The sequence below is a fragment of the Ranitomeya imitator genome, chromosome 2 (genome assembly GCF_032444005.1).
Source record: "Ranitomeya imitator isolate aRanImi1 chromosome 2, aRanImi1.pri, whole genome shotgun sequence".
Classification (NCBI taxonomy): Eukaryota; Metazoa; Chordata; class Amphibia; order Anura; family Dendrobatidae; genus Ranitomeya; species Ranitomeya imitator.
Window position 1 is genome coordinate 230,207,394 of NC_091283.1, and position 12,021 is coordinate 230,219,414.

The 12,021-nt window shown below is 46.3% G+C and overlaps 1 protein-coding gene across 6 annotated transcripts in view; it reads right to left on the reverse strand.

Moving 5' to 3' along the window:
- Nucleotides 1-12,021, reverse strand: part of SLC16A6 (solute carrier family 16 member 6) — a 71,841-nt gene that overhangs the window by 27,813 nt on the left and 32,007 nt on the right. For 5 of the 6 annotated variants that reach the window (XM_069748682.1, XM_069748681.1, XM_069748683.1 and 2 more), the window contains exons 3-4: nt 7,233-7,376; nt 7,020-7,148 (exon numbers count right to left, since the gene is read on the reverse strand). In XM_069748682.1, coding sequence (XP_069604783.1) covers nt 7,020-7,148; nt 7,233-7,376 — 273 coding nt within the window. Of the gene's footprint in view, nt 1-7,019; nt 7,149-7,232; nt 7,377-8,058; nt 8,293-12,021 lie in introns of those variants that run through there. The other variant, XM_069748686.1, reaches the window with a different exon arrangement.

A 12,021-nucleotide genomic window follows, 5' to 3' on the forward strand; every position in this document is an offset into this window, starting at 1 on the left:
AAAGTGCTCACCACACATCTAGATAAGTTCCTTAAGGGGTCTACTTTTCAAAATGGTGTCACTTGTGAGGGGTTCCAATGTTTAGGCACATCAGGGGCTCTCCAAACGCAACATGGCATCCCATCTCAATTCCAGTCAATTTTGCATTGAAAAGTAAAATGGCGCTCCTTCCCTTCCGAGCTCTGCCATACGCCCAAACAATGGTTTACACCCATATACGGGGTATCAGCGTACTCAGGACAAATTGGCCAACAATTTTTGAGGTTCAATTTCTTCTCTTACTCTTGGGAAAATAAAAAATTGGGGGCGAAAAGATCATTTTTGTGAAAAAATATGATTTTTTATTTTTACGGCTCTGCATTATAAACTTCTGTGAAGCAATTGGTGGGTCAAAGTGGTCACCACACATCTAGATAAGTTCCTTAGGGTGTCTACTTTCCAAAATGGTGTCACTTGTGGGGGGTTTCAATGTTTAGGCACATCAGTGGCTCTCCAAACGCAACATGGTGTCCCATCTCAATTCCTGTCAATTTTGCATTTAAAAGTCAAATGGCGCTCCTTCCCTTCCGAGCTCTGCCATGCGCCCAAACAGTGGTTTACCCCCACATATGGGGTATCAGCGTACTCAGTACAGATTGTACAACAATGTTTGGCATCCATTTTATCCTGTTACCCTTGGTAAAATAAAACAAATTGGAGCTGAAATAAATTTTGTGTGAAAAAAAGTTAAATATTCATTTTTATTTAAACATTCCAAAAATTCCTGTGAAACCCCTGAAGGGTTAATAAACTTCTTGAATGTGGTTTTGAGCACCTTGAGGGGTGCAGTTTTTAGAATGGTGTCACACTTGGGTATTTTCTATCATATAGACCCCTCAAAATGACATCAAATGAGATGTGGTCCCTAAAAAAAAATGGTGTTGTAAAAATGAGAAATTGCTGGTCAACTTTGAACCCTTATAACTCCCTAACAAAAAAAAATTTTGGTTCCAAAATTGTGCTGATGTAAAGGAGACATGTGGGAAATGTTACTTATTAAGTATTTTGCGTGACATATCTCTGTGATTTAAGGGCATAAAAATTTAAAGTTGGAAAATTGCGAAATTTTCAAAATTTTCGCCAAATTTCCGTTTTTTTCACAAATAAACGCAAGTTATATCGAATAAATGTTACTACTAAAATGAAGTACAATATGTCACGAGAAAACAATGTCAGAATCGCCAAGATCCGTTGAAGCATTCCAGAGTTATAACCTCATAAAGGGACAGTGGTCAGAATTGTAAAAATTGGCCCGGTCATTAACGTGCAAACCACCCTCGGGGCTTAAGGGGTTAAGTCTTGTTTGCCAGAGGGATCAAATACTTATTTCTCACTGCAAAATGCAAATAAATTTATATAATTTATACAATGATTTTCTGGATTTTATTTTTGATATTCTATGTCTCAATGTTAAAATTAACCTACCCTTAAAGTTATAAACTGTTAATGTCTTTGTCAGTGGGCAAACTTACAAAATCAGCAAGGGATCAAATACTTATTTCCCCCACTGTACTTTGCAGTCCACTCACCATCCTTGTCGCTCTTCTCAGGACTTCCTCCAGTTTTTCTATGTATTTTTTAAAATGTGGGGCCCAGAACTGGACACAGTATTCCAGATGAGGCCTGACCAGGGAGGAGTAGAGGGGGATAATTACTTCACGTGATCTAGACTCTATGCTGCTCTTAATACATTCTAGAACTGTGTTTGCCTTTTTTGCTGCTGCACCACACTGTTGACTCATGTGCAGCCTGTGATCTACTAGTATACCCAAGTCTTTCACACGTGCTGTTGCTTAGTTTTATTCCTCCCATTCTATAGATGTAATTTTCGTTTTTCTTGCCCAGATGTAGAATCTTGCATTTCTCCCTGTTACATACCATTCTATTAGTCACTGCACATTGTTCAAGCTTATTTAGAGCCTTCGGAACACTTTGTCTTCTTTAATGTCTCTATCTTTCCTAGCTTTGCATTATCTGCAAATTTGATTAGTTTACCTTCAGTTCCCTCATCTAAGGGTACCGCCACACAGTGGCATTTTGATCGCTACGACGGTACGATTCATGACGTTCCAGCGATATCCTTACGATCTCGCTGTGTCTGACGTGCTCCTGCGATCAGGGACCCCGCTGAGAATCGTACGTCGTAGCAGATCGTTTGAACCTTTCTTTCGTCGCTGGATCTCCCGCTGACATCGCTGATTCGGCGTGTGTGACGCCGATTCAGCGATGTCTTCACTGGTAACCAGGGTAAACATCGGGTTACTAAGCGCAGGGCCGCGCTTAGTAACCCGATGTTTACCCTGGTTACCAGCGTAAACGTAAAAAAACAAACAGTACATACTTACCTTCAGCTGTCTGTCCCCGGCGCTCTACTTCTCTGCACTCCTCCTGCATGCTGTGTCAGCGCCAGCCAGCCGGAAAGCACAGCGGTGACATCACCGCTGTGCTTTCCGGCCGCTGTGCTCACAGTCAGTGCAGGAAAGCACAGCGCCGGGGACAGACAGCGGTAGGTAAGTATGTACTGTTTGTTTTTTTTTTACGATGGTAACCAGGGTAAACATCGGGTTACTAAGCGCGGCCCTGCGCTTAGTAACCCGATGTTTACCCTGGTTACCAGGGGACTTCGGGATCGTTGGTCGCTGGAGAGCTGTCTGTGACAGCTCTCCAGCGACCAAACAGCGACGCTGCAGTGATCGACATCGTTGTCGTATCGCTGCAGCGTCATTTCAGTGTGACGGTACCCTAGATCATTTAAAGAAATGTTGAAGCACAATGGGGCCAGGACAGAGCCTTGTGCTACCCCACTTCAAACACTTTACCAATTGGATGTGCAACCATTTATTACCACTCTGAGTACGATTACTGGGCCAGTTATGAATCACCTAACCATAGTCTTGTCAATCCCATACTTGGTGATTTTTTTCAATAAGCATAGAGCGTGATACTTTATCAAATGCTTTGCTGAAGTCGATATATACTATATCTACCGCATTTACTATATCTACCGCATTTCCCTTATCCACCCAGTCAGTGATTACATCAAAGAAGGAAATTAGAGGAGTCTGGCATGCCTTGTTTGCTACCTACCCATGCTTGCTCTGGTTAATCAATTCATTCTTATCCAAGTACTTACATACATGCTGTTTAATGTGTTGAAAGATTTTTCCTGGTATAGAAGGCTCACTGGCCTGTAATTTCCTGGCTTCGTCTGCTTTCCATTTTTGAAGATGGGGACATCATTTGCTCTTTCCAATCTTCTGGGATTTCTCCGGTTTTCAATGATACTGGCTAGTGGTTCTGCAATTTCCTCTAACTCTTTCAGTACCCTAAGATGTAATTCATCTGGACTAGGAGATGTAAATTAATGCAAATTAGCCAAGTGTTCCCTCACCATCTCTCGCTTTATGGATAGTGTGGATTATTTTATGAACATCAGTTGAAGAGGCTGCCCAGGACCTTTTAAGTAAACTTTTGGCCTATGCGTATAGTCCTTCACACTCAAGAGTACTAAAGCAGAATGGATGTATTCTTTACAAGAAATTGATATTCCGATGGCCAAAATGGTAATCTCTTCAGTGTCAAAGGGAAGGTGAATCTTAAGCTGTCTGGGAAGGATGGTTTTTTTTTGTTTATCACACCACATCTTCCCACTCTTCCAAGATCTTAGCTCAGATATGAATATTTCCAGGAAAGACTATTTTCTTTCTGCTCTCAGGACCCTAAACATCTCCTCTTGAATCAATTGGGTAACCTGGGTCTCCTCAATCTTCATAGGGTTTCTGACCGCCTGTAACAACTCATCCATATTTCGTGCTAAAAAGTAATTTTTATCTTATGGAACAGAGGAAGCAATTTTATTTCCTTCATCCATTTCCTCTTCTGAGCTTGTTTCTAAATCCTATCTAGGTCTTTTGTGATGGGATACTGTCAAAGACTGAGGGAGAATAGGACTAGATATCGTGCAGAGCTCTTCCCTAATCATCACTCTTATGTTGACCATGAAGGAGGAGTGTTCCCCATTAACCAGCCTGGAAACGCAATCCACACATGGCTGCTTTTCTATGCCTCTGCGAGTTTCGCGTTACGAGTGGCACATCTAACCGTGTTCTTAGTGGTAGAAGATGTTTTGAACTCTTCCTTGTCCTAAAATAATGACTAGATAATTCGGCCACCAGGATGGAGGGACCACAGACCTGTTGGCCCATTTCCATAGGTACATCAGCACAGCTGGGATTCTGCTCCTCCATCACAGGCCATCAGCAGTTCCAGTGATGAAGAATCTATAGATTTCTGTGCCTGGCTTTGGCACCATTCCGGAATGCGGTCCATGAATTCATTATGCTTCTCCTGTCCTGGTGAGTTCCACGCTGTAATGAACGTCCAGGCACTAGAAGGTTTCTGGCTTCTCTAGCCTGGAATGTGTCACCTCAGAAGTAGTCACCGTACACTGGTGTGAGCATCTGAAGCCTGGAAGCGGAGAGCCCCCTTCCGAGAGAAGCTTCTGGGACCAGGAGCCACATCATGGCTCGACCGGTACGGCTATAAAACCGCCGTCAGGAATGTGTCAGCCACAGACCACTTGACAGGAGGGACCACCTCACCACGCACCCAATCCTCCCGAGATGCTCCATGTACCCATCCTGCGACCTGCCTATTCAGGGATAAGTGCAGCCTTTCACGATATTGTATGAAATATCATAAGTTTAGTTTCTCTGGTTAGCCAGGCGGTGGGCTAAACCCCCCCCCCCTTCCCTTTCACTCAGGCAAGAGCCTGTCTTGTCAATGCATGTGGGGGAGTTTTATTGAAGGAAGGTATTTACGACTAGGCTCAAATCTCCCTCTAGCAGAAATGTCTAGAAGTTTCCAGAAATCCATGAGAGTCCTTTGTTCCAATATGATAAGATATTGGGCCAACTACTGGGCGTAAGAGAATACTAATTAGATATTGCTAAAGTCCATCAGAGCCTCTATCCATCACGGTAAACCTGAGCTTCTAACTCCATCAGGTAAAAAAGTAGGGATTTCTCTGTAATGACGCATCACACATATGACATATTTGATCTCATTAGAATGCCCATGTTAAGACGAGATGAATGCTGGGTTTGTCATGTCTATGACATGTTCTGTAGCGGAGTTACAGACATTTGACAAAATTTAGGGTAAAATTAGTTAGACTGAAAAGGTAGGAGGGTCTGGGATAGCCAGCCCTTTTGGTGATGTCCGTGTGATTCTTTTTTAGATTTACGGTTTGTCTGAATCCACAATGCGCACGTTCCAATAAAGGCCAATTCAGATGTCGAATTGTTTCACGTATGAGAAAATCAGATTATTCTGATCGCACGGTGCTAGGACTCATCAGATTTCTTGTTCTTGAAAGAAAAAAATCCATTCTGTGAAAATTGGGATGCACTCAGATGTCATCCGGGTGCAGATTCATTTTTTCATGGACCCATTGCCTTGCATGTGACTGGCCTCATACCAGCTCCTGTACGAGGGGTATCCTACCGACCCCATTCCCTCTCATCTCCTCCAGTCTCTCTCGCCAGTCGTCACAACTCACCTAACATTTAATCTCTCCCTCTCCTCTGGCATTTTCCTATCCTCCTTCAAACACTATCATTACTCCATTACTAAAGAAACCCGCCCTCGACCCATCCTGCACAAACAACTACAGACCGGTCTCCAATCTCCCCTTCATCTCAACTCTTGGAGCGCCTGGTCTACTCCCACCTTACCTGTTACCTCTCCACTCATTCTCTCCTAGACCCTTCACAGTCCGATTTCTGCCCCCTACATTTCGACAGAAACTGCACTCATCAAGGTGACCAATGACCTACTGTACTATATACAGGGAAGCATGGTGGCTCAGTGGTTAGCACTGTACTATATATAGGGCAGCATGGTGCCTCAGTGGTTAGCACTGTACTATATATATATACAGGGCAGCACGGTGCCTCAGTGGTTAGCACTGTACTATATACAGGGCAGCACGGTGCCTCAGTGGTTAGCACTGTACTATATACAGGGCAGCACGGTGCCTCAGTGGTTAGCACTGTACTATATATACAGGGCAGCACTGTGCCTCGGTGGTTAGCACTGTACTATATATACAGGGCAGCACAGTGCCTCAGTGGTTAGCACTACTATATGGAGAAGCACGGTTCCTCAGTGGTTAGCACTGTACTATATATACAGGGCAGCACGGTGCCTCAGTGTTTAGCACTGTACTATATATACAGGGCAGCATGGTGCCTCAGTGGTTAGCACTGTACTATATACAGGGCAGCACGGTGCCTCAGTGGTTAGCACTGTACTATATACAGGGCAGCACGGTGCCTCAGTGGTTAGCACTGTACTATATACAGGGCAGCACGGTGCCTCAGTGGTTAGCACTGTACTATGTACAGGGCAGCACGGTGCCTTAGTGGTTAGCACTGTCCTATATACAGGGCATCATGATGGCTCAGTGGTTAGCATTCTAGCTCTAGGACAGTACGGTGGCTCTGTCGTTAGCACTGTACGATTTACTTGTCTGCATGGTGGCTCAGTGGTTAGTACTGTACTATATACAGAGCAGCACGGTGCCTCATTGGTTAGCGCTGTACTGTATACAGGGCAGCACGGTGCCTCAGTGGTTAGCACTGTCCTATATACAGGGCATCATGGTGGCTCAGTGGTTAGCATTCTAGCTCTAGGACAGTACGGTGGCTCCGTCGTTAGCACTGGACGATTTACTTGTCTGCATGGTGGCTCAGTGGTTAGTACTGCTGAATTGTAGCGCTGAAGTCCCGAGTCCAGATCCCACCAAGGACAACATCTGCCAGGAGTCCATGTGCTCCCCATATTTGTGTGGGTTTCCTCCGGCTTCTGTGATTATGCCTGTACAGCGCCGTGGCTTACGGTGGTGCTACACAAATAAAATAGTAAAGCTTCCTTACACATCCATCCAACCAGTGAAGGAAAGAAGCGTCACACGTTACCTGGTGCAAAGGCAAAGACAGCAAAACATTCTCCAGTGGACGCGACAGCGGTGACCAGCGAGCGGTGCTTGTCGAAGTATTGCGACAGGATTGTGACGGTGGGAAGGAAGCTGAGACAATATCCAAGACCTGAAACATCCAGCAAACGCTCCATTACTCCTGTCCTCCTCATCTCTGACCCTCCTGGAGGCTGATCGAGGGATCACCACTTACCAGACACCACTCCAATGCTGATGTACATCTCCACAACGTTGCGTGCAAACGAGGCAATCATCATTCCCAAGCTGATGAGAAACCCTCCGAGCATGACCACCGGCCGATGACCGAAGCGATTACTGAGGATGGTGGAGACTGGAGCTGAGGAGACAGGAGAAATGGATGGTGACCGTGTACAGCAAGACGATGTGCAGGGAAAAAGTATTCTTCGGCAGGCCTTAGGGGCGGCAGAGTACAGCAGGACGAAAAGTGCCGGAAAAAAGCATTCTCCGGCAGGCCTTAGGGGCGGAAGAGTACAGCAGGACGAGAAGTGCCGGAAAAAAGCATTCTCCGGCAGGCCTTAGGGGCGGCAGAGGACAGCAGGACGAGAAGTGCCGGAAAAAAGCATTCTCCGGCAGGCCTTAGGGGCGGCAGTGTACAGCAGGACGAGACGTGCCAGGAAAAAGCATTCTCCGGCAGGCCTTAGGGGCGGCAGTGTACAGCAGGACGAGATGTGCTGGGAAAAGGCTTTCTCCGGCAGGCCTTAGGGGCGGCAGTGTGCAGCATGACAAGATGTGCCGGGAAAAGGCATTCTCCGGCAGGCCTTAGGGGCGGCAGTGTACAGCAGGACGAGATGTGCCGGAAAAAAGCATTCTCCTGCAGGCCTTAGGGGTGGCAGTGTACAGCAGGACGAGATGTGCCAGAAAAAAGCATTCTCCGGCAGGCCTTAGGGGTGGCAGTGTACAGCAGGACGAGATGTGCCGGAAAAAAAGCATTCTCTGGCAGGCCTTAGGGGCGGCAGTGTACAGCAGGACGAGATGTGCCGGAAAAATATAGTTCTTACCGATAACGGTATTTCTCTGAGCCCATGACGGCACCACGGAGAGAGGGGATCCGCCCACCAAGGACAGGAAACCTACAGATAAAAAGGCGGTACCACTCTCCGTCATCAGTTGTTTTACATAGAGAACGATGGGAGACTACTAAAAACATTTGTTAGTTTTAACTGTTTAGCATAACGAGATACCGCGTGACTTTAAAAACTATGAATAGACTATGGCACTATTTTGATGTGTGCACCCACAAGTGAAGGGAGGGAATGTACGGGTGCCGTCATGGGCTCAGAGAAATACAGTTATCGGTAAGAACTATATTTTTCTCTGTCGCCCATGACAGCACCACGGAGAGATTTGCATAGACAGTACATTCAGGGAGGGACCACCGCTTCCAGAACCCTTTTACCGAAGGTAAGGTCTGAAGAGGAGATTAGGTCCAATCTATAGTGCCTATAGAATGTGGATGGTGAGGACCAGGTAGCAGCTCTACATATCTGGTCAATAGAAGCTCCGGCCTTCTCCGCCCCAAGAAGTTGCCACTGCCCTTGTCGAGTGAGCCTTGACCTCCCCGGGAACGGACATTCCACTTGCCGAGTATGAAAGACTGATGGCGTCCGTGATCCATCTTGCTATGGTGGCTTTAGATGCTTTTTTCCCTTCCGGGGACCCTGGAAACACACAAACAGAGAGGGATCCTCCCTACTCTCTCTAGTGACTTCTAGGTATTGTAAGAGACATCTTCTTACATCTAGTGTATGTAATGTCTGTTCCTCATTTTTAGGGTTTGGACAGAAGGAGGGGAGAGATATCTCTTGAGACCTGTGAAACTTCGAAGCCACCTTCGGGAGATATGCTGGGTCTATTTTTAAAATGACCCTATCCTCTAGAAATTGTGTGTAAGGGGGTTAGCTGAAAGAGCCTGTAAGTCGCTAACCCTACGGGCAGAAGTGAGGGTGACTAACAGGGCGGTTTTGAGAGACAGGTTTTTTTATTGAAGTTTCGTGTAATGGTTCAAATGGTGGACTAGTTAGAGCTTTAAGGACCAAGTTTAAGTCCCATTGAGGAACAACTTTTACTGGAAGAGGCCTCGAACTTCCTGCTGCTCTGATGAATCTAGAGACCCACCTGTTTGAAGCTAAATCAAAATTAAATAGGGCTCCCAATGCTGCCACGTGAACTTTTAGGGTACTAGTGGCTAAACCCATCTCCAACCCGTTTTGTAGGAACTCTAATATGGAATTAAGGGGAATTTCTTTCCCTATTTTCACACCGGATGATGAAAGAAACTTTTTCCATATCTTTCCGTACTGTTTCGTTGTAACCGGCTTCCTACTTTGTAACAAAGTTGAGATTAACCCCGGAGAGAACCCTCTGCTTTCTAATAGTTTCCTTTCAAGAGCCAAGCTGTCAAGTGCAAGTTCTTGACATGCGGATGATGGACTGGGCCCTGTGACAATAGATCTTGGAGGTCTGGTAATACCCACGGGTCGGATATTGACATTTTCCTCATCCAAGAGAACCAAGGTCTCTTCGGCCAGAACGGGGCAATTAAGATGACCAGCGCCCTGTCCTCCCGAATCTTCCTCAGCACTGCCGGAATCAGAATAAGAGGAGGGAAGGCATAGACCAGTTGGTGCCCCCAAGACATCAGAAATGCGTCCACTACTACTGGGTTCCCCAGGGGAGATAGGGAGCAGAAGGAGACTACTTTTTTGTTTAGGTGGCTCGCAAAGATCTATTTTGGGAACGCCCCATTTTTCTGTGATCTGGGTAAATATCGCCTGATTTAGTTCCCATTCTCCCTGTTTTAGGCTGGACCGACTGAGGAAGTCTGCTTTGTAATTGTCTACTCCCTTTATGTGCAGGCTTGTTAGGGATAGAAGGTTGCTCTCGGCTATTTGTAGGATTGACTTGGTCACTTCCATTAGATTTTTGGAACGGGTGCCCCCTTGGTGATTTAGGTATGATACCACCACCCGGTTGTCCGACATCACCCTTACGTGGTGAGAGTGAAGGACCCCCAAGAATTCCTGAAGGGCAAATTTGACCGCAAGAAGTTCCTTCATATTGGAAGATTTGTTTGCTAGTGTCGGAGACCAAATGCCCTGGGCTACTAGATCGCCCAGATGAGCCCCCCCACCCTGAGGGGCTTGCGTCCGTAGTCAGGACCTTCGAGATCTGAATTACCCATGGGACTCCCTGGGAAAGATTTTCCTGCGATGTCCACCATGTTAGAGAGTGATTGGTGCGAGGAGAGAGTTAACCGCCCGTCTAAATGCCCCCCTAGATGGATTTGCTCTGACAATATCTGCCATTGGAGATCTCTTGAATGTAGCTGGGCCCACTGGACCGCGGGGATGCAAGAGGTCATGGAGCCCAAGAGGGACATACCCTGACGGAGTGTTATGGAGGGGAGAGATTGAATTCTCGATACTAAACTTTTTAGTTTCTGTATTTTGTTCCCTGGGAGCCGACATTCCATTTTTTTGGAATCCAGGGTGAGACCTAGGTACTCCTGGACCTGAGAAGGCATTAGTCTGGATTTTTCTATGTTTATTAGCCAACTTAATTCCTTTAAGGAATGTATCACTATTGCCAGTTGATTCTCGCAATGTTGCGGGGAGGAGCCTATCACCAAAAAAATCGTCCAGATATGGTACAATCAAGGTATTTTCTTCCCTGAGGTCAGCCATTACCTCCGTGATCAGTTTTGTGAAAACCCTCGGGGCTATGGCTAGACCAAATGGTAGAGCTGAGAACTGGAAGTGACTTAGGACTCCCCTGATGTGAACCGCCATCCTGAGGAATCTCTGGTGATCCTTGTGTATTGGGACGTGATAATATGCGTCCTTCAGGTCTAGGACCACCATGAAGCATTGAGGAAACAGCATTTTGATAGATGACTTTATCGTTTCCATCTTGAATGCTTGAACCTCTAGGTAATCGTTTAGGTTTTTCAGGTTTATAATGGTCCTGAAGGAACCGTCTGGTTTCTTCCTCAGGAATAGAGGGGAATAGTACCCTTGCCCTCTTTCTTGTGGGGGAACCTCCAGGAGTACTCCCTTCTTTACTAACCCGATGACTTCGTTTTCTAGTGCCAACTGCTCTTCTGCCGAAGATCTTGTAGATGTCATCGTAAAAGAGGGACGAGGGCATCTTTTGAATGTTAACCTCAGTCCTGATTCTATGATGTTCAGTATCCATTGACTGGAGGGAATCCTTTCCCAGGCTGGGAGAAAGAGAGATAGTCTCCCTCCCACCTGGGGCGAACCTTCATTGTGAAGGTTTCTTGCTATCGTTGGGGTTTTTGTTGAAGATGAACCCCTTATTTTTGTTCCTCTTATCCTCCCATTTTCCCTGGCCTCTCCCCGGGTTCTTACGGAAAAACCTCTTGTTCCGAAAGGGCTTCCGATAAGAGGTGAGACTCAGAGAGGGAAAGGACTTTTTGCTGTCCCCTGCTTTTTCCAGGATGTCGTCTAAGGTAGAACCGAACAAAAATTCTCCTTCGCAGGGGATGGTACACAATTTTGTTTTGTTTGCAAGTCACCTGGCCAGTTCTTAAGCCAGAGGGCATGCCTGGCCGCGTTAGCAAACACTGCTGACCTGGCGGCTAATCTGATGGAGTCGGCCGAGGCGTCAGCCAGAAAAGCCGCAGCCCCCCTCATCACTGGTAAGGTGTTCAGTATCGAGTCCCGGGAAGTTTTCCCTTTTAATTGACCCTCTAGTTGATTCAACCAAATCATTAGGGAGCGGGATGTACATGCAGCTGCTACTGCTGGTTTTAGGCCTCCTCCCGCTGCCTCCCAAGAGCCTTTGAGGAAGGCGTCCGCCTTCTTGTCCATAGGGTCTTTTAGGACCCCCATATCTTCGAACGGGAGAGCGAATTTTTTTGAAGCCTTAGCTATTGCTACATCTAACTTGGGGGCTTTCTCCCAAAAGAAGCAGGATTCATCCTCGAAGGGGTATTTCCT